This window comes from Mastigoproctus giganteus, chromosome 14 (assembly GCF_048544385.1).
Source record: "Mastigoproctus giganteus isolate SK-2022 chromosome 14, ASM4854438v1, whole genome shotgun sequence".
Classification (NCBI taxonomy): domain Eukaryota; kingdom Metazoa; phylum Arthropoda; class Arachnida; order Uropygi; family Thelyphonidae; genus Mastigoproctus; species Mastigoproctus giganteus.
In genome coordinates, this window is record NC_143588.1 from 865,536 (window position 1) to 888,640 (window position 23,105).

At 38.1% G+C, this 23,105-nt stretch overlaps 1 protein-coding gene across 1 annotated transcript in view; it reads right to left on the reverse strand.

Moving 5' to 3' along the window:
• LOC150074942 (uncharacterized) overlaps positions 1 to 19,752 on the reverse strand; it is a 503,230-nt gene extending 483,478 nt beyond the window's left edge. The window contains exon 1 of the mRNA XM_090388998.1: positions 19,080 to 19,752. Within this exon, the coding sequence (XP_090245124.1) occupies positions 19,080 to 19,556 (477 nt within the window). The 5' untranslated portion in view covers positions 19,557 to 19,752. The remainder of the gene's footprint in view (positions 1 to 19,079) is intronic.
• Positions 19,753 to 23,105: the final 3,353 nt, after the last annotated feature.

Consider the following 23,105-nt stretch of genomic DNA (forward strand, 5'->3'; position numbering starts at 1 on the left):
ATACGTCATCAAGTTGCGCCATACCGTAATGATCGCAATGCTAACTTAGTTATATCCTTAGCTAAATACAAAAGATATATGCCAAAAAAGTGATTAAAACCTTCAAAATTTGTACCTACTAAATTATCCTGTTCTGAATTCGTGATTATTGGTTCTATGATTTTCACTAGCACCAAAATCAGAGTGGCCGTTATCTACTTCACTGTTAGAATTGCTTTTATTATTGGCAATACATTGGCACTTCTCCAATCCAAAGGAATTTCTCCTGACTCCAGTAATGTTCTCATAATTAACTTCATGATTCATTGCACTATTGCCACCTCTATCAAATCCATTAGGTATTCATCAATTCCAGGGTAGCTTACTTGCCTTAAATTCATATAAATTTCAATATCATTACTTTAATACTTCCCAGCTTCTGTTCCATTGTTCCCCTTGCTACAAAGGACCTTTCCTTTGTAAATATCAATGCAATGTACCTGTTCAATTCATCCACGTCAACTGGGTAGGACCATTCCTAAGGAATGGACCTGACCCACTGATGTGTCAGGATGAATTGTGCACCCTTCTTTTTTTTTTTTTTTTTTCATGTTGGCATCCATCCCCCTCTTTTTCTTACAATCACAAATAAAATCAACAAAATTATAAGATAGTAATATCACATACAAGGTAAAAAAAAAAAAAAAAAGAATCAACAGTTAAAATTTAAATGAAAAATTACATACAGTACTATTTTTTTTTTTCTATAACGTGGTTTTACAAGCTTTTATTGATGCAAATGCTGAAATAATATCATGCATATTAATTCTATCTAAAACATAATTTTTGATAGAACTTAATGCAAGATTAGTTAATCATTCCTGAAGCATAATGGAACAAAGGCAAATTTTAATAATTTTCAATTTAAAAAATGAGTGCTCTCCACAAAAATGGCAGCTATGCTTAAATCCAGCAAAGTGTAAGGTATTGCACCTGGGGCACAATAACCCCAAAATAACTTATACACTTGGTGGAGTTGAACTGAAGCCAGCAGTGGAGGAAAGGGACTTGAGTGTTACAATATGGTCAGATAACGTTCTCTGAGCATTGTAGACAGGTTGCAAGGAAAGTGCCGACCGGGCTAGCTGGGTGAGTAAAGTGCCTGCCTAGCAACCCAAAGGTCGCAAGTTCGAATCCCGCCTCGGGCTTGAATCAGAGTAGAAAATGCAAAAACCTTGGGAGGTGCAATATGACCATAGAAGCCGATGCGCCAACAACTAAAAAAAAAAAAAAAAAAAAAAAAAGAGCAAGGAAAGCCCATGGTGTCCTATCGATGATTTATCGAACAATTGCTAGTAGAGCTAAGGACGTCATAATCTCATTATATGAGGCTATTGTTAGACCACACTTGGAATACTGTGTTCAAGTATGGAAATTGCACCTAAAGAACCACATTGTGCTTCTTGAAAGGGTCCAAAGAAGGGGTAACTCGCCTGGTGAGATTGGTAAAAGGGCATCCATGTGAGGAAAGACTTCAAATATGTGGGTTGCAGAGCCTGGAAATTAGGCACCTTAGAGGAGACTTGATTGAGGTGTTTAAGGCTCTGAGAGTCATAAGTAAAATGAATGAGGATGAAATTTTCCCAGTTATAAATGATTCTAGAACTACGGGCCATATTTTAAAGTTATAGGGAGAGATGTTTAGACTGGATTGCAGGAAGTTTTATTTTAGCCAGCAAGTTATAAATTACCAGAATAAGTTACCTACAGGAGGAGGAAAATGCATAGGTTGTCGCTTTCCTTTTCTCTTATTATTTTTTTTTAATTTTCTTCTTTATTTTTTTTATTTATAAAATTTTATTTTATTTATTTATTTTTTTTTTTTTTGGCTGGGGCAAACCTGGGCTCCTTGCACCATGTGGCCGTTGCTAATACTAATAGGAGGAAGTGTTAGTAAGATGTTTAACACTATGAACAGATAAATTATTCCTATGTAGATATTGCATGAATTCCATTGGTATCATTTTTCTATTAGATGTATGAATTTTTAATTATTTTAATTCTTCACAATTTTTTACTGTTTATATCTGATTTGTTTTGTTGTTCATCTGATACAATACTGTTCTTTACAATGGTTAATCAAATATCTTTCCTCAATATCTGAATAAATATATAAAAAACTAAATAAATTACAATGTTCTTTTAATAATGAGAAACATCCTTCGACTGACTGTAAGGTTCTGTCTATAATGATGTAATAAAAGTTCATTTTAAAATTTTGTTTGTGTTCTTGTACTGGTTCATCATCATATTTGTAAGAAAGTTTCTTTTTTTTTTTTTAGGTGTCCAGCTCTTAACCTATGAACTGCAGGAAGTTTTGGATTGACATCAGTTACATCTGGTGCCTCCATAGCCAGGTGGGCAGGAGCAGCAGTGCGTAGCACATGCTTCTTGATTAGACCAGGGTTCGAGCCCGTGACCACCAAATACGGAGGATGCAGAAATGACCACCGCATATCCCTGGAGCAATATGGCCTTAGTTGCTAATGCTCCTAAAAAAAAAAACCAGTTCCATCTGCTAACTCCTTTGCTGTTTCTAAATATTTATTAAAACTCTCAATTTTTTTTGTTAAAATATGTAATCACATCATTTAAAATATCTACACATAATTACATATTAACTTTAGGGTTTTGTATAAGTTTACTTATGGAATTAATTGTGAAAAACACACCAGGCTAAATTATTAGAGAACAAGCAATTTAAATGTTTTAATTTTAAATCCTAAAAAAACTATGCTATGTGTTTTTGTTCACTGATCTATTGTGTCATTTGCTAAGTCTACCACACCATCGTAAACGTCCCCTAGCTGGAAATGCAAAGTAGTAATTGCTTTCATTTTGTTTTTCCCACAGGTATCACTTAAGAGTATTAATGTTAAATTTTCAACATTTTCTTAATATATCCAATCTATATGTAGAAGTTGCATGAAATACATAAATTTCCCAAACAATATTAGAAAAAAAATCAACTGTCTCGTGAGTAATTTTGGCTGTGTCATTTATCACTAAATTTAAAATGTGGGCCAAGTACTGTACAAACATGGCACAGAGATTTAAATTTAATATTCTTTTCCATAGATGTTTCCGTGCATGTTTGCCCTGGTTTGTAACTTGCCCCCTTATATCATGTATATCTAAATTAGGTGTTTCTAATTCTTTTAACAAAAACTTTAAAAACCTTCTCCCATTATATCTGTAATTGGGAAAATCCCAAAAAGTGTTCATATTTTTAAATAAGTATCACTAAATGACAAAAACCTAATAATCATGGTTAATTGTTTGACATGGCTAGCATCCAACGTAATCTTAAAAAAAAAATTATATTTTGCTATTTTTTTTTTTTTTTTTTTTACTAAACCTACAATCTATTTTCTTTGTTAGCCAGTAAAGATATTTCATTTTATAATTTATTATCTAAATAATGAGGTACGCAATGATTACTGGTCTTTGATGTAGCCGAGTAGTCATGAGCGAGTGTGCATAGCACACGTTCCTTGACTGGACCGGGGTTCAAGCCCATAACTACTAAATACGATAAATATTTGTATTGACGATTTATTGTAAACTCTACTGACTTGTTTGTCGTGCCGGAGTATAAACAGAAAATTTATTTATTTATTTATGAATATTTTTAATATGATTTGCAATAACACTATCAAATTTTGAAAGCATTTTGACAGCCTAAGGAATTGCTCTTTCAAATAATGTACTTGATGTAAGTAATTAAAATGTTAAGCCCTGTGTAGCTAAAAACTGAACAATACATATCATTTGTTCTGTTACTCCAAACCATTGATTTTTTTTTTTTTTTTGTAACTCAAAAATGTTGTTCAATTGTGCAAATTTTAACTAACCTCTTTTGTAGATCAGAGTATTTTTTGTAATTTGCTGAATGATATTTAGTCTGTTCATGCTTTCTTGGACTGTTTTGGAAGAGAGACAGCAGGAATTATAGAAGCCAATTCAGAAGAATAGTGCCCGTGGAAGTATCTACAGAAAAGGTATGCAACAGAAACAGAATGCCTGTGAGACAGAGTGGAGAGACTGTTAGAGATGAGTCATTAACTGGCCTAACTGCCTTCTTTTGAATGTAATCTAGAAACCTGAGAGAGGTTTGGGAGGCACCATAACAAATGTGGGAACAACATTCATGGTAGAGGGGCTTTGCGATTTGTACAGAGCGAAGAGCTGTTTGGAAAAAAAGTAACACTGTGAGCAAATGAGAAAACCAGTTTTTTAGATGCAGAGGAAGTAATATTTGAAATGTACTTATGCCAAGAGACAGATTAGAAGTCAAGGTAATCCCAATATATGACTTTGCTCAGAAATCAGAGTGTCATCGAAGATAAGCATAGGAGCAGAGGAACAATTTTTGGAGGAGATTAACATTACCAGAGGCATATGATGCAAGAAAGCAAGCTTATACAGCATCAGCCAAATAAAAAAGAAACTTCCTATACCCATCCATTCGCTCTAAAAGTATGTCTACTTCTTCCTTGAAAATATTTAAGCTATCAACTTCCACAATGACGCTGAAGTTTGTTCAGGCAATCAAGTATCCATCCTCAGATTTGTAATCTGAGCAAGAGGAAGTGCCCCATCAGCACTGAGCGTGCTCAAAACATTCAAGGCCTTATACACCTCAATCAGATAACCCACGGGTGGCTAGTCTCCAGACAGTGCAATTTACAAACCTTAACCCTTCCTTAGAAAGAACGCCCCTTTATTCCCCTCACGAGTCTTGTTAGCCTTCTCTGTTCTCGTTCTAGCAACTCTAGATCCTTCCTAAAATGAGGTATCTAAACCCTTTACGCAGTACTCAAGGTGTGGCCTCACCATTGCCTTAGACAAAAGGATAATCACTTAAGGGTGCTTTGGTAGTAGTAGCAGTGGCATGTGATGCAAGAAAGCAGTGTATGAGCTTATGCAGCATAAGACAAAAACAAAAAAAAAAAATTCACAACCATTCCCTCTAAATGTTTGTCGAGTTCCTCCTTGAATTTATTTAACCTATCAACTTCCACAATGACAGAAGAAAGTTTCTTTGAGCAATTAACCACCCGTTGGCTAAAGGCAAATTTCCACACATCTATTGTACATCTGTCTTTCCTTAATTTGAATTTATGTCCCCTTAGGTTCGTGATCTGAACAAGTGGAAGAATCCCATCAGAATTCAAAGTGCTCAACCCATTCAAGGCCTTATACACCACAATCAGATCACCGCACAGGTGCCTAGTCTCCAGCCATTGCAATTTGCAGAACTTAAGCCTCTCTTGGTAAGAGGATCCTTTCATTCCCCTCACCAATCTTGTTGCCCTTCTCTGTACACGTTTGAGCAAAGCTACATCCTTCCTAAAATGAGGCCTCCAGATCTGTAACCCAAGGCAGTACTCAAGGCATGGCCTGACCATTGCCTTATGCAGAGGGACAACTGCGTCCTTTTCCCTACTAGCAAAATTCCTATATATCATTGACAAAACCCCATGCCCTAACCTGGTAGCCTGTCTGCATTGCTCAGAAAACTTCATATCTGACTGCACAATTACTTCCAGGTCTTTTTCATTTTCTACCACCTTAAATGTAGTATGACACAGTTGGTACATTTCCCTGGGGTTGCTTCTACCCATATGCAGTACTTTGCATTTGTCAAGGTTAAACTTTAGTTGCCACTTCTCTGACCAAATTTTCTAGATCCTGTTGCAGTAGCACACTGCCATTACTGCCATAAAAGTGGACAAAACACTGAACCCTGTGGGACTCCACTAATAACATTAGTCCACGAAGAGCAGCACCCATTGATTACCACCCTTTGTCTTCTCCCACTCAACCATCCTTTTACCCATTGTAGCAATTTACCCATAATACCATTCTGCTCCAATTTGTACAGTAGCTTTCCATGTGCAACAATGTCAAAAGCTTTCCTGAAATCCAAGCATACGATATCAAAATTATTTTTTGCATCCAGTTCCACTGTAACCACATCATAATAACCAATCAAATTGTCAGACAAGACTATCCCTTAACAAACCCATGCTGTATCTGAATTATTGCTGCAGTCTTGTCTAGATAATCCTGCAATGCATCTTTAACCAGTGACTCGATTATTTTACCAAGAAAAGAAGTTAAACTAACAGGTCTGTAATTACTCACGTCACCCTTCGATCCCCTTTTGTGAGTTGGGGATACATTTGCACATCTCCAGTCCGTGGGGACATCCCCCCCCCAAGTTCAAGAAGCTCTCATAATTATGGTTAAGGGTTTGCTTACTTCCTTTGTTGTCTCCTTTAATATAACTGGATAGATCCCATCCATCCCAGGTGCCTTTCTTGTGTTTATCTCCAACAATTTCTCCTCCACTTTACTCTCGGTTATTACAAGATTCTCTAGCTTACTGCCAGAGTTGAATACACCTCTGGCATTTCCCACGCTGAATGACTCCTCATATGTGAATGTCGATGCAAAATATTCATTTAGTTTGTTAGCTACCTGAGCAGGATCATCAACAGTTGACACATCGATATCAAGTGGACCAATCTGATTCATCCCCTTCCTTCTAGAGATTACAAAAGTAAAGAACTCTTTGCTGTTTTTCTTTGCATCCCTTGCCAAAGATTTCTCGTAATCTGCCTTTGCCTGCCTAACCTCCTTTGTAACTTGGTTACTGATCAACTTGTATCTATCATAGGCTTCTATGTCACATGTTAATTTATATGTATCCCATGCATTTTTCTTCTCTGTAATAGGTCTCATTAGTTCATCTGACATCCATTTAGGCCTAAACCTTGAACAATATTTCTTAGTTGGTATGTAAAGCCTAGTAGCTTCCAAGATAAGTTCTTTGAATACTTCCCATTTTGAATTTGCTGTTGGTAATATCTTCAGTTGGTCCCACTGTAAAGAATTTAAATATTGTCTCATACCATCGTAGTCGCCTTTACGAAAGCAATAACCCTTCCCTTAACCCCTGATGGTAGTTACCTCTTTGAGTAAATCCCACTTCAGCACACTGTGATCACTGCCACCTAGTGGTTCCTTTATCTGCAGATTCTTAATGCATGAAGAATCACTACTGATAATCAGATCAAAAGTATTACTCCCTCTAGTTGCCTCCCGAACATGCTGATGTAGAAAACAATCATCCAATAAATCCACAAAAGCCTTGCTAGTGTGTGAGTGACCAACCCACAAATTCCAGTCAATATCTGGGAAGTTAAAATCCCCCATTATAAGACTCTTATGTACTAGCCCACTCTATTTCCCTGTAGTTTCTTATTATACTCATCAGAGTCATTAGGCCTATAGCATACTTCTACTCTCAATTTTGATCTCCCAATGCTTATGTCACACCAAACTGACGACACTGCACTGTCCAGCGATGTCGACTGGCTTCACTTCCTTGGATTTTGTGTTTCTTAACTAATAGCATAACCTCTCCTCCCTTCCTATCCTGTCTATCTTTTCTGTAGACGTTGTACTCCCCAAATTCCAGTTCTGCATTCCTTATATCTGTGTGACACCACGTCTCTGATATCCCAACAATATCTGCCATTGATGTTTTGAGCAATACCTCAAATTCATCAAATTTATTTCCAAAACTCTTAGCATTGGTGTACACGCAAGTATACATGCACCTGTTTCTATTCTTAGCTACCCTAACACAACCCATGTGTTTACTTGTACCGCAATGACTCCCAGCAGTCTCTGAAATATCCTGCATCTTGTTTTTCAGGCTTCTGCTCATTCTAATAGAAGCAGTGCAAGAATCTCTTTCACCTCTGCCAGTGGCTACTGTTACTTTGTCTCCCCCCAAGCTAGCAGTTTTCCTACCCACCTAACACTGCCTCGATAGCATCAGCAAATATTCTTGCACCCTTTCTATTTAAGTGTATCCCATCCCTGTAGAAGCAGTCTCTCCTGTTAACAAGTACAGTCCAGGCTGAAAAAAATTCAGCCTAGTCTCCAGCCTTGCACAATCTTTCCAGGGCCGAATTGATCAACAAGGCTCTCATCATATACTCCCTTCTATTGTGTCTGGCAGAATTGCAGACACTTTCAAATTCAACCCTAATTCACAGCTTTTTTCAACAGTGACCTGTACTTGTTAAGTAATTCTGCCGGTCTCCTACTCTTGATATCATTAATGCCAACGTGTACAACTATATCACCTTTTGTGCCCTTAATATTTGACAGGTGCTCTCAAAATATTCCAAAATGAGCATTTGCAACCTTTTTTGGTAAACACGACATTTATGGCCAAAATATCATCAGAAACCCTCAATTTGCTTCAGTTTATCATTTTAAATGGAAAACAAAATGAAAAATTCACCAGGTGCAAACCAATATTTAGTTCAACCATCTGGCCCTGATGACAGAAGCACACCGTCGAGGAATTGACAAGATCAATTTCTGAAGATAATCAACTGATAGTTTGTGGTTCCAAACAGGAATCATGAAGTTCACAAAGGTTCTTTGGTTTCTTTCTGGCAACTGTAGATGCCACACAATGCCAACAGTTCTCTAAGGCATTCAGATCCAGTCTGTTTCCTGACTAGCTAAGAGTTGTAATGGACCGTTCTTCCAACCATTTTTTCACCTGTAACAAATGTAAACTGTTGAACCTCTAAAGCAGAAATGAAGCTAAAGTAAATACAGAAGTGCCTACTTACACTTTTCGCCGAATGACAAGGAGCACAGTCGTCCTGAAAAATGCAGTTATTTGGTAAGTTGAAATGGTCTCTAATGGTTGGCAGCAATTTGCCTTCCAATATAGCCAGGTGGTATCCATTGACATTTACAGAACCGTTTATAAACTGCAGGTGACCTACACCATGATATGAAATGTACCCCCCGTATCATTTGGCTGGTAGGGAATTTCACTGTAGACACCATAGTCTGGATGGTATACTTCACCACATCTATGAAGAATCGTTTGTCTCCCATCAGTGCCATGCAGGTCGAACTTCTCATCCGAGAAAATAACTGACTTCCACTGCTTGGGAGTCCATTTGACATGCTCCTTCCACCAAATTAATCGGGCCTTTTTTATTTTTTGTGTGAGGAGGGGCTTCTTCTTAACGAAGACAGGCTACAAGTCTATTTTTGAAGCGGTGTCTTCTGACTGTTACTGCACTTGCTACCACTCTTGTATGTTTTTCCCATTCTCTTTTTAGCTCAGACAAAGAAGCTTTACAGTTTTTAAGGCATAAGTGCTTCAAAATGCTGTCCTGTTTTGGCATAGAGACTAGTTTGCGTCCGGTTCCTTTTTTCTTCACAGCAGAACCGGTATTCTTGAGTTTGGAAAGAAATCTACTCACTGTCGACGTAATATGATGGGAAGAACATCCTTTCTCAAGTAAAGCAACAATAGCACTCTTTCTTCATGGCGCCAACTGCACGTAATTCACCATCCTGACACAAGCAAGGAATGACCAACTCTTGCAGAGCGTGCTTATTTAGCTGAAAGTAACAGCTGATGCAATGTTACATCATCACCTCAGCAAGCCAATCTTATCTGATGCAATCTGTAAGAAATATTGCCATATACTTACATTATTCGGACGACAATTACAATTTGAAGGGGTGATGCACTTTCTTTGAACACCAATGTATTAAGAAAACAATATCTTTATTTCATAAAATGTTAGTATTGCTAACAGCGATAAAGTGATGCACAAGTAGATTTGTAATCAAGGAAGTGGAACATTTTACAAACCAGAACACTAATTAATAAAATATCTTATTTTAATAATCAAGTATGCATTAAAGTGTGTATGGAATTTTCAGGGCTGAAATTGGGTAACCTGAAATTACACGCCGGTGAGCTTCAGAGCACTGTGTGCAATGTATTTCTGCTCCAGATAAAATTTTTCACAATTAAAAAAAAAAAACAACAGATTTAGCATTAGTAGAGGCATTTGATGCAAGAAAGCAAGCTTATGCAGCATCAGCCAAAAAAAAAAAAAAAAACCCACTTCCACTTCACCCCTCTGTTCGTTCAAAATACCTGTCCAGCTGAGCCTTAAACTTATTTAGGCTATCAACCTCCACCACAAGGGATGGAAGTCTATTCCACCAACCAACCACCCGCTGGCTAAAGGCAAATTTCCGCACGTCTATCCTACATCTGTCTTTCCTCAATTTGAATTTATGCCCTCTCAGGTGATTTTTCTGAGCTAGAGGAAGAATCCCATCAGCATTGAGCATGCTTAAACCATTCAAGGCTTTATACACCTCTATCAGATCACCTCGCTGGTGCCTAGTCTCCAGACACTGTAATTTGCAAAACTTAAGCCTTTCTTCGTAAGAGCACCCCTTTGATCCATTCACTAATCTTGTTGCCCTTCTCTGTACTCGTTCCAGCAGCTCTACATCCTTCTTGAAATGAGGCCTCCAGACCTGTATACAGTACTCTAGGTGTGGCCTGACCATTGCCTTATACAATGGAATAATCACCTCCTTATCCCTGCTGGAAAAATTCCTGTTTATCATTGACAATACTCCACGAGCTACTCTTGCAGCCCGTCTGCACTGCTCAGAGAACTTCATATCTGCCTGCACAACCACCCCCAAGTCCTTTTCATTCTCCACCACTGTCAGTGTAGTACCGCAGAGTTGATACGTTGCTCTGGGGTTACTGTTTCCCATATGTAGTACTTTACATTTGTCAATGTTAAACTTCATTTGCCACCTCTCGGCCCATCTGCTCAACCTTTCCAGATCCTGTTGCAGCAGCATAGTGTCAGTAGTGTCCTTGACAACCCTGCCAACCTTTGTATCATCTGCAAACTTGGACATTAAGCTTGATATACCATCATCAATATCATTTATAAATACAGAAAACAATAATGGACCCAACACTGAGCCCTGAGGGACTCCACTAATAACATTAGTCCACGATGAGCAGTATCCATTGATTACCACTCTCTGTCTTCTCCCCCTCAACCACCCCTTTATTCATAGCAGCAATTTGCTTCCAATGTCACACTGCTCCAATTTGTGTAGCAGTCTTCCATGTGCAACAGTATCAAAAGCCTTTCTAAGATCCAAGTATATAATATCAAAGTTATTCCCTGCATCCAGTTCTTTTGTGACTGCATCATAGTATCCAATCAAGTTGGTCAGGCAAGACTTCCCCTTAACAAAACCATGCTGTGTCTGAGCTATAACTGAAGTCTTGTCTAAATGATCCTGCAGTGCTTCTTTAACCAGTGCCTCCATTAATTTTCCTGGAACAGAAGTTAAGCTCACAGGTCTATAATTACTTGTGTCAGCCTTTGATCCTCCTTTGTGAATTGGGGGTCACATTTGCACATTTCCAGTCTATGGGTACCCCCCCTGAGTCCAAGGAAGCTCTCATAATTATGGCTAAGGGTTTGCTTACTTCCTTTGCTGCCTCCTTTAATATAACTGGATAGATCCCATCCACCCCGGGTGCCTTTCTTGTGTTTATCTTCAACAGTTTCTCCTCCACTTTACTCCCAGTTATTTCAAGATTCTGTAGCTTACTGCTAGAGTCGAATACACCTCTGGCATTCCCCTCGCTGAATAACTCCTCATGTGTGAATGTCGATGCAAAATATTCATTTAGTTTGTTAGCTACGTGAACAGGATCATCAACAGTTGACCCATCAATATCAAGTGGACCAATCTGATTCATCCCCTTCCTTCTAGAGTTTACATAAGTAAAGAACTCTTTGCTGTTTTTCTTTGCATCCCTTGCCAAGGATTTCTCGTAATCTGCCTTCGCCTGCCTAACCTCCTTTGTAACTTGGTTGCATATCAACTTGTATCTATCATAGGCTTCTGTGTCATGTGTCAATTTGTAAGTATCCCATGCATTTTTCTTCTCTGCCATATGCCTCATTAGTTCATCTGACATCCATTTTGGCCTAAACCTTGAACAATATTTCTTAGTTGGTATGTAAAGCCTGGTAGCTTCCAAGATAAGTTCTTTGAATGCTTCCCATTTTGAATTTGCTGTTGGTAACATCATCAGTTGGTCCCACTGTATAGAATTTAAATACTGTCTCAGTCCATCGTAGTCGCCTTTACGGAAGCAATAACCCTTCCCTTTACCCCTAATGGTAGTTACCTCTTTGAGTAAATCCCACTTCAGCACACTGTGATCACTGCCACCTAGTGGTTCATTTATCTGCAGATTCTTAATGCATGAAAAATCACTGCTGATAATCAAATCAAGAGTATTACTCCCTCTAGTTGCCTCCCGAACATGCTGATGTAGAAAACAATCATCCAATAAATCCACAAAAGCCCTGCTAGTGCGTGAGTAACCAGCCCCCAAATTCCAGTCAATATCTGGGAAATTAAAATCTCCCATTATAAGACTCTCTGATTTACTGGCCCACTCTATTTCCCTGTACAGTTCCTTATTATACTCATCAGAGTCATTAGGCCTATAGCACACTCCTACTCTCAATTTTGATCTCCCAATGCTTATGTCACACCAAACTGACTCAACACTGCACTGTCCGGCGATGTCGACTGGCTTCACTTCCTTGGTTTTTATGTGTTTCTTAACTAATAGCATAACCCCTCCCCCCCTTCCTATCCTGTCTATCCTTTCTGTAGACGTTGTACTCCCCAAATTGCAGTTCTGCATCCCTTATATCTGTGTGACACCGCATCTCTGATATCCCAACAATATCTGCCTTTGATGTTTTGAGCAATACCTCAAATTCTTCAAATTTATTTACTAAACTCCTAGCATTGGTGTACACGCCTGCACCTGTTTCTACTTAGCTACCCTAACACAACCCATGTGTTTACTTGTACCGCAATGGCTCCCAGCAGTCTCTGAAATACCATGCATCTTGTTTTTCAGGCTTCTGCTCATTCTAATAGAAGCAGTGCAAGAATCTCTTTCACCTCTGCCAGTGGCTACTGTCAATCTATTGGTCTTTGTCTCCCCCCAAGCTAGCAGTTTTCCGACCCACCTAACACTGCCTCAATAGCATCAGCAAATATTCTTGCACCCTTTCTATTTAAGTGTATCCCATCCCTGTAGAAGCAATCTCTCCTGTTAACAAGTACAGTCCAGGCTGAAAAAAATTCTACCCCTTGAGCCTTGCACAATCTTTCCAGGGCCGAATTGATCGACAAGGCTCTCATCATATACTCCCTCCTATCGTGTCTGGGCAGAATTGCAGACAGTTTCAAATTCAACCCTAATTCTCGGCTTTATGATTCTATTCATAACTACACTTGCATTTTTCACTAGATTTTTGTTTAAAAGTTTTTTTTTTTTTTTTGTTGTTTGTTTCTTGCAAATAGTTAATACAATATATTTCCCCCTCTGTGCCTCCATAGCCAGGTGGGCAGGAGCAGCAGTGCGTAGCACACACTTCTTGATTAGACTGGGGTTCGAGCCCGTGACCACCAAATATGGAGGATGCAGAAAGGTCAGGGAATGACCACCGCATATCCCCGGAGCAATATGGCCTTAGTTGCTAATGCTCCTAAAAACCAAATAACAACATATTTCCCCACCCCACTGTTTCCTTTTTTTACATACAGTCTGATATTACATTAGCATTAGCAGGGCATATGATACAAGAAAGGAAGCTAGGCACCAGCGAAGTGATCTGAAAGAGGTGTATAAAGCCTTGTTTGAGCATGCTCAATGCCAATGGTATTTTTCCTCTTGCTCAGAATAATCACCTGAGAGGGCATAAATTTAGATTGAGGAAAGACAGATGTAGGATAGATATGCGGAAATTTGCCTTTAGCCAGCAGGTAATTGGTTGGTGGAACAGACTTCCATCCCTTGTTGTGGAAGTTGATAGCCTAAATAAATTTAAGGCTCAGCTGGACAGGTATTTCGAATGAACGGAAGGGTGAAATGGAAGTGGTTTTTTTTTTTTTTTTTTGGCTGATGCTGCATACGTTTGCTTTCTTGCATCATATGCCTCTACTAATGCTAATATAACATCAGCCAAAAAAAAAAAAAAGAAAAGAAAACACACCCTTCCCATTCCATCCATCCATTCACTCCAAATGTCTGTCTAGTTCTGCCTTGAACTTATTTAAGTTGCTGACCTTCGCTACAACAGATGGAAGCTTGTTCCAAGTGTCAACCACCCGCTAGCTAAAGGTGAATTTCCGCACATCTATTCTACAATTGTCTTTCCTCAATTTGAATTTATGTCCCATCAGATGAGTAATCTGAGCGAGAGGAAGAATTCCATTAGCATTGAGCTTGCTCAATCCATTCAAGGCCTTATACACCTCAATTAGATCACCTCCTAGGTGCCTAGTTTTCAGAAGCTGCAATTTTAAGAACTTAAGCCTTTCTTGGTAACCAACCCTTTGCTCCACTTGCCAATCTCATTGCTCTTCTTTGTACTCGTTCCAGCAGCTCTACATCTTTCCTAAAATGAGGCCTCCAGACCTGTATGCAGTACTCAAGGTGTGGCCTGATCTAAATGGGACCTAAATGATCTAAATGGGTGAGCATTCAAGGAATTAATCTCGGAAGCTACTAGGCTTTTCACACCAACTAAGAAATACTATTCAAGGTTTGAAAGAAGAAGTACACATACCAACTATAGGAAGAAACAGCTTACGTGAAACCAGTAATGAAAATGGGGAAAGGCTAATAGACTTTGCAAGAGGGAATGGCTTGAGCATCAGTAGCACAAATTTGCCACATAAGAATATCCACAAAGAAACTTGGATATCACCTGATGGTGTTACACGTAATCAGATAGATCACATCCTCATTAATACTCATCATACGTCAAATGTAATGGACGTGAAGAGTTACAGGGCAGCAGATTGCAACTCAGACCATTTTATGGTACGGTGCAGTCTGCAAAATAGGCTCTCAAAGGTATATAAAGGGAAAGGAGGGATAACAAAGAAAAGATATCAACACGATAAGCTTAAAGAAGATGAAGGTACTAGAGAAAGATTTAGAATGAAAATCGAGGAACAATTGGAGAAACACCAACAACAGGATGGCAAGCCCATCAATAAGAAGTGGGAAGATATTAAGGAAGCACTGAGTGTAGCAGCAGAAGAGGCACTTGGTGTGGAACAAAAAAGAGTGAGAAATGACTGGTTTGATCAAGACTCTGAGAAGAACAAAACCAAGCCAGGCAGAAAATGTTACTAGAAAGAATAGTGAGGGTTACATGGTTAAGAGCTGAAGCAAAGTAAGTATAATAGACAAAAGAAAAGAGAATGGGAAAAGAAAACAATAGAAAAAATGTAAGAACAATACAACAAAGGACAGATCAGGAATTTCTATAAAGTAGGAAACATAAAAAAAAAAGGGTTCCAGCCACATCTTAACCTGTGTAAGAATAAGAAAGGAGAAATAAAGATATAAAGAAGAAAAAACAAAATTTAGTTCAGAGTTAAACGTTTTGAATGTTGACTAGTTTATGTATTGTATATGCTCGGACTGATTGGGAAGAAAGAGGTGGAATTACAAATTCTAACTGTAAAGAACAGCATGTCCAGAGAAATATTTGCAGAAAAGACTGCAGCAGAAACTGAACTATGAATAATATGTGATTGAGAATGGAAATAAATTCTAAGAGATGGGCTATTAATTTATCTGACTTCCCTCTCTCAGATAGCTAAGACATGGGTATCCAATTTTTTTTTTTTCATTAAGGGCCAAAATCGATAAAATGTTGAAGGCTGCAGGGCAACCACAACAGTTTCTTATCACTAATTATGCATTTTTCAAAATAGACTTATCCACAGTGTAGCCAAGTGGTCAGGAGTGAGGGTGCAGAGATGCATTCATTTGAGTGATTGTGGTTCGTGCCCACACATTTACTGTTATGTTCTTGTATTCTCTTATTTTCTGAGATCTTCTGATATTATATCATCCTGGAGTATAAACAGAAAATTTATTTTTGGGGCCAGTTGCGGTCCAGTAGGTAGCATGTGGACAGACAAGTAAGGAAGAAAAGAGGATACAGAAGCACATGCTTAAAGAAAGTTGGGAGTTCAAACTCATATGCTACCACAAAAAATGCATGGCCCCTTATGACTATGGTGCTGAAAATCTGGCTGTCATTAATAATTCAGTATGTATGCAGTCAGGATGAATTTGTAGTCTCTTCTGGCCTTGACCATCTAGAGAACAAAGAGTAGTCTCTTCTGGCCTTGGCCATCTACAGAATAAACAGAAGTTTACTTTTTTTTTCACATTTAATGGTTAAATATGAAAGTCAGATATTGCCTAGCACAGATTTCAAAATGAATGAATGTATAGTTTTTTTTTTTTGTTTTTTTAAATTTCCTGTTTCATTTGTAATGATCAGGAGTGTCTCTTATTAATATTCAGATATAATCTGTCAGCATACTAGGATTCCAGCTTTTTTGGAACATTATCTTGATGAAAATATTCATGTTCATCACTGATATGTACAGTGGTATCTGGGAAAATGTGTAAATGGGAATGTAGGAAGTATATATGCAACAAACTTCCATCTGTCGTGGAAGTTGATAGGTTGAATAAATTTAAGGAGGAATGGACAGGCATTTGGAGGGAATGGTGTGATTTTTTTTTTTTTTTTTGGCTGATGCTGCATAAGCTCATACACATGCTTTCTTGCATCACATGTCACTACTACTACTACTACTACTGAAATTTTGATAGGCCTGTAAAAAATTCTCAATCAAAATTTTATAATTACCCTCCCAAAAGTATTCACAAAATTTCTTGAATGATTAGCATTTTTTAGCATTAGCATAGGCATATGATGCAAGAAAGCAAGCTTATGCAGCATCAGCCAAAAAAAAAAAAAAAAACCACTCCGATTTCACCACTCCGTTCGTTCAAAATACCTGTCCAGCTGAGCCTTAAATTTATTTAGGCTATCTCAACTTCCACAACTACCCACTGGCTTTCCAGCTAATTTCCAAGTTTCCAGTTACAAAAGATTTAACACATTTTCAAAATGTTCATCTTTCAATAACTTTTATCTGTGGACCAAAGAATACACTTTCTTTGATTTTGGAATTACTTTCCATGAGTGGAAACTTTAGTTTTAAATAGCTTGAAAGCCATCTCCATTCCTCTCCCTAGCTTTTACTAAATTATTCGTTACATCTAACTTTATGTGAGGTAGTGGAAAATATATTTGTTGATCAACTAGTGGGTTATAGATGATATTTTTCTTTCCATGTACAGGATCCACTTGAGGGGATCTTAGTTTCTATGAGTGGTTTTAGCTTGACTGCACTACTTGCATAAAAAGAAACAATATCCTGCAATACCTAGAAAAACTACAGGTACTTTGTTACCCTTCAACTACATTTTCAGCCATGAAAACATTTAAGTCAAAAAGCACAAACCTGCAAGATATGGAATGAGATCTCTTTGTCCATTCCAGAATTCAGTGACAGATTTAAGACGGATGTGGTCCTGGCAGAGGCTCCCATAACCTTGAGGCTTTAGAAAATCTGAGTTAGGAGCTGAAAGGGGGCCACAAAAAAAAAAATATATATATATATATATATATTTGTGTTAAAGGGGGCCACAAAAAAAAAAAAAAAATATATATATATATATATTTGTGTTTATATGACATGTAGAGAATTGCATGCCATGAATTTGCACTTGCAGCCCACAAGCCCTTCATTACAAAAGCAAACTCACTCAGTTTATTGGCATGGTGCATGTACAATGACCAGTTTTGTGAAATGGCAATACATGCCCTTACAGTCTGATGGCCATGTTTTGGTACGGAGGATGCATGGAAAACATATACAAATACCATCTACGGGTGTAATTTCTTGCTGATTCAAAAAGGATCTCTTTCTCATATTCTTGCACCGCATTATTGGCGCCTGCCAATCTGAATTCAAAGCTTTATTTGCTTCTCAATTATAGTGAATTTCCAATAGGACAAACAATAAGATTACTGAACCCACGTAATATAATATTTTATATGCTCCATAGTCCGGAATGAACACGGATGCATTAGAGCACTGTTTCAGTTCGTCACATTGGTGATGACACGTACGCAGTTTATTAAAAATAAGCATTCCGTTTCGTAAAATTTTGCATTTCGACCCCTTGTATGTACCCAAATAAAAAAAAAATAAAAAAAAACTTTATTCCTGTGGGTAGTTATTTGTTTTTTTTCTCGTTGATCTGACCTCATCTATCGCTTAACCAGTCCTTCAATATGTATTACATTGAATATAACCATTCGTTGAATTACGCAGTTAAGTGAAGAGAGGAGAGGGGGATTAAACTTAAATCTTTCGAGATAGGCTACTCTCGCCAATGCACCCAAAGGGCTCCAAGCACGTTTTATTGTTGCAAGCTTCTAAGCGCGATGGCCGTGTTTATTTAGAGGATCTCGTTTGGATACAGTGCCAAATATGCAAGATTGGCGCTACAGTGATCGAAATTGAAATTAAAATGAATCGAGTGAATTCAACAAAAATCGCTAATACTTTCTGCAATTGTAACAGAAAATGAAAGACGTATGGAGTGATTAACTACGTAGATATACGCTGTTAAAGCAACTTAAGGAGAATATTTAAGGGCTTAAAATGACATTTAAAACAACTGTTAACACAAGCGTATAGAACAAGAAGAAAAATTATACCGAGTTGAGTAAGATAACAAAAATATTTATGATGATGAATATACTGAATCAACTTCTCAAGGTGCTTTTGAATCGACCGAAGGAAAAAAAACAGGATCGAGTAGTTCCGTTGTTAATAATTTTGTGATTGGCAAATTAACCTGTTCAAGCATTTTTCTTGTTTTGCCTTTCGGAAAAAGTAAAACTGATTTAAAACCTGGTATTCTTGGGTACAGTTCGAGTAATGCTTGTGTTGGAACGCTGCAGTGACAAATATTGCATTTTCTTGAGGAAGCCCACTGAAAGTCACTTTACTGATCTTAGTTTTTAATGATCCATTATTTTATAAAAATGTATTAAACATTTTTATAACCTTCCTGTGGTTTTTAGATTTTGGTCTGCCGGCTTGCGAAAGCTCAAGTTAACATACCACGTCTCGCAATTCATTTGTGCAAAACTTACCTCTGTAGCTGCCTTACGCGACTTGACATTTAAAGCGGTGATCCAGGCATCAACTACCGGTGTAGTTACCGGCTGCATATAGATCCATGTAAACATGTTGTTCACCCACTGAACAACGTCTGGGTCATTACCTGTAGTTACAGGCACAGGTGCTTGAGAAGGTAAAGAGGCAGTGGTCCTTGTTACAACTGTTTTAGCTATTATGGTTTCTTTAGCATCATCGGTAGCAGCCGAGGCCAATTCGTCAGCTCTTGTCAATTTCGTATCATCCGATCCCGCAATATCTCCGTCCGCTGAACTTTCTTTTATACCATTAGCGATTTTATCCTTTCTTCTGCGCAATTGGGAAGCCACAATATTTCCAACGATATACACGATAAGGCCAAATAAAATCCACCCAAGCAACAATAAGTTTACAGTTTCGACCATCTCTTTCGATTCGCCGGCGTACACAAAATCCGACACCTGATCATCCATATTCCACAAGTTTTCGCGAATACGGCAAAAATTAGCTTTGCAAGGATGTCAAACCTTTATTATTATTTAACTCGGGCCAAAGCATACGATAGGCTACCGACACACCTATATGATTTCGATCGTAGCATGTACTTGCTACACTGCGATCGATTACTCAAACACAACCACAAGAAAACACATTGCTGTATAATCTACACTAACCAGCGGCTCACACCCACGAACGTTAAGTAAACCATGCTTCTTACCATAAGCACATTTTACAAAACAATAGAGGACGCTGCTGTCAAGTTATTTCAAACGAACTACGGCAACCATGACTTCACTGTATGCAGTTGCAATAAATTCAAACGTCACTTTAATAACACTGACTACATGCAGTATTGGAATGCACCGATAAAAGAAAGCATTACAGCAGGATCTCGATATGTGCGAGGCTTTGTACCCGAACCCTCTCATAAAAAGAAACCGCGTATAATGAATAACTAGTTAAATTGGGATGGGTTCCATAATCTACATGGAAGTGTTCTAGTCCAGATTTCAACACAGTTTTATTACATTGAAACCATTATTTTTTTTAATTTTATTACATACAAAATCAATATAACATTATTTATAAAATAACACATAAACCAAGATGTTATATATTTATCTGCGGACGGTAATTACCTGTTGGTAATTACCGTCCGCTCTCTCTCAGGGTAACTCAGGAATTTTTTTTTTCCGCTGGTGCAGCATAAGCCTCAGGCTTCCTTGCACCATGTAGCTAATAATAATAATAATAATAATAATAATATTAGATCTGCTTGGGTGGACGTTACCATGAAGGTGTTAGTAGACATTTTACATAGTTCGTGGCAGTGTTAGAGAGGCACCGGCAATATCATCAGGTTGGGTCAGGGAGAATGACATCAAGAGGACAGACATCACAGTGGGTGGCATAATGAAGGCTGCCCTAATCAAACAGCACTAGTAGTGTGAGGGCGTGGAAGATGGGGAAGCCCAGTTGGAGCGTTAGGAAGGATCAGATGGAACAGAGGATGCGTTAGGAATTGCATTAAGGTAGTCTGTTTTGCTATGAATTGCTATTTGACATAAATCTCCTTATAGGCTGCAAGAAGATTAGCTCATCTACACTTAAAAATGAAAGTTGTTATAGCCTTCCGTTATTATCATTTTATAATATGGGTTTTTTACTGTTATATATCGATTAAAACTCAATTACTCCTAACACTGCTTTATTCCCTCCCCTTTAACTACTTTAGCCAACATTTAGAAAATCCTGGGTCGACCACTGGATGTCCATGTCTATTGCTTCATATACAAGTTCTGGTGATTGTTTTGCATACAAGTTGGGTCTATTGCTTTTTTTGTGCAAGTAATTTGAACGAAAGTTTATTGTCGTTTTCGCAGACATCTCCTTCATTTCCAGGGCAATCTCCTGCTCCTTCTGTTCTTCTCCTTCTTGAGTCAAACCTCATTCAGCAAACTGCCCCGACATAATAAGAGGGAGTATATGATGAGATCTTTTTCAATCATTTCAGGCCTGAAGAGATTGTGAAAAGCTCATGGGTTAGAATTTCACAGTGTGGTCTGTGCTTGTTAACAGGACAGATTGCTTCCACAGGGTGGGATACACTTAAATAGAAAGGGTGCAAGAATATTTGCTAATGCCATCCACAGACTAATAGATTAACAGTAGCCGCAGGCAGAGGTGGAAGTGATTCTTGCACCGCTTCTTTTGGAGTCTCAGGCAGAGATAGCAAGTTTTCTCCCAAAAAACTGGGGTTTAAGTCCAGCAAAACAAGAAAATTCGGCCAGAGAACACACGCAATTACGGACAAAATACACATGGGTATATGAAATAACTTTCCGGATGACCCTAAAGTAATGTTTTTTTTTTTTTTTTTTTTTTTGTTTCTATTGGAATGAGCAGCAGCCTAGAAAGATAGTTGTAGGGATTTCAAGAACAGCAGGAAGTCATCATGGAATGACTCCCAGCAATACATGGCCTGTGTTCGGGTAAATAAGAGTAAGAATAGGTGCATGCATACTTGCAGATACACTAATGCCATGAGTATATTAAATAAACGATGAATTTGAAGTGCTGGTCAAGACATCAAAAGTGGATATTGTTGGGATAACACTGGCATGGTGTCATACAGTTGTAAGGAATGCTGAATTGGAATTTGGGGAGTATAATGTGTACAGAAGGACAGGAAAAGAGGAGGAATTATGCTGTTAGATAAGAAACACAAAATCTAAAAGAGTGCATCCAGTTGACAGTGCTATGTTGAATCGGGTTGGTGTGAAATGAGCACTGGGAAAACAAAATTGATGGTGGGAGTGTGTTATAAGCCTAATGACTCTGATGAGTAAATTGAACAACTATACGGAGAAATAGAGTGGGCCACTAAATCAGAATGTCTTATAATGGAGGATTTTAACTTTCTGGATATTGACTGCAACTTGTGTTTGACCACTCGCACACTAGCAAGACTTTTGTGGATTTGTTCAATGATTGTTTTCAACAGCAACGTGTTCGAGAGGCAACTAGAGGGTGTAATACTCAAGATCTGATTATCAGCAATGATTATTCGTGCATTAAGAATTTGCATATAAAGGAACCGCTAAGTGCCAGTGATCATAGTATATTGATGTGGAATTTACTTAGATATGTAACTACCATCGGGGTAAAGGTTGCGTTCGTAAAGGTGACTACAGTGGTCTGAGACAGATTTTAAATTCTATACAGTAACACCAACTGATGACAGAGGCGTAAGCAAGGGGGAACAGTGGGTACATATAGCCTCCTTAACCATGCGTAAAAGTGTTCCTAGGTCTATCTAAATAAATATCACTCAAAAACATGGTCGTCATATCCTCCGATACCATGATATCCGGGTACGGTACTGACTGATGATATTACCAAGAGCAAATTCTAATTGCTAAGCATTCAAGGAATTAATCTTGTAGGCTTTTTATGCCAACTGAAAAATACTGTTCAGATTTAGGCATGAATGGATGTGAGATAACACGGTTCAAATTTTGGGCTGAATGGATGTGAGATGATACTGTTCGAATTTAGGCCTGAATGGATGTGAGATGAACTAATGAGACTCGTGCCAGAGAAGAAAATGCATGGAATTCATATAAATTATCAGGCGACACAGAAGTCTATTGTAGATATAAGCTAGTCTCTAATCAAGTCACAAAGTGAGTTATGCAACGAAGGAAGATTATGAGAAAACAGCAAAGACTTCTTTACTTACATAAACTTTAGAAGGCAGTGGATGATTCAAATTGGTCCACTTCATATCGATGGTTCCGCTGTTGATGATCTTGCTTAGATAGCTGAAACACTGAAAGAGTATTTTGCATCTACATTCACACATGAGGAATTCTGCAAGAAATGGAGAACAGAAGCTTATTAAACTCTAACAGGGAGGTAAATGATTTTGTAATAAATGAGAGCAATGTAGAGGACAAATTGTTAAAGTTAAACATAAGAAAGGCACATGGGGTGGATGGGATCTATCCAGTTATGTTAAA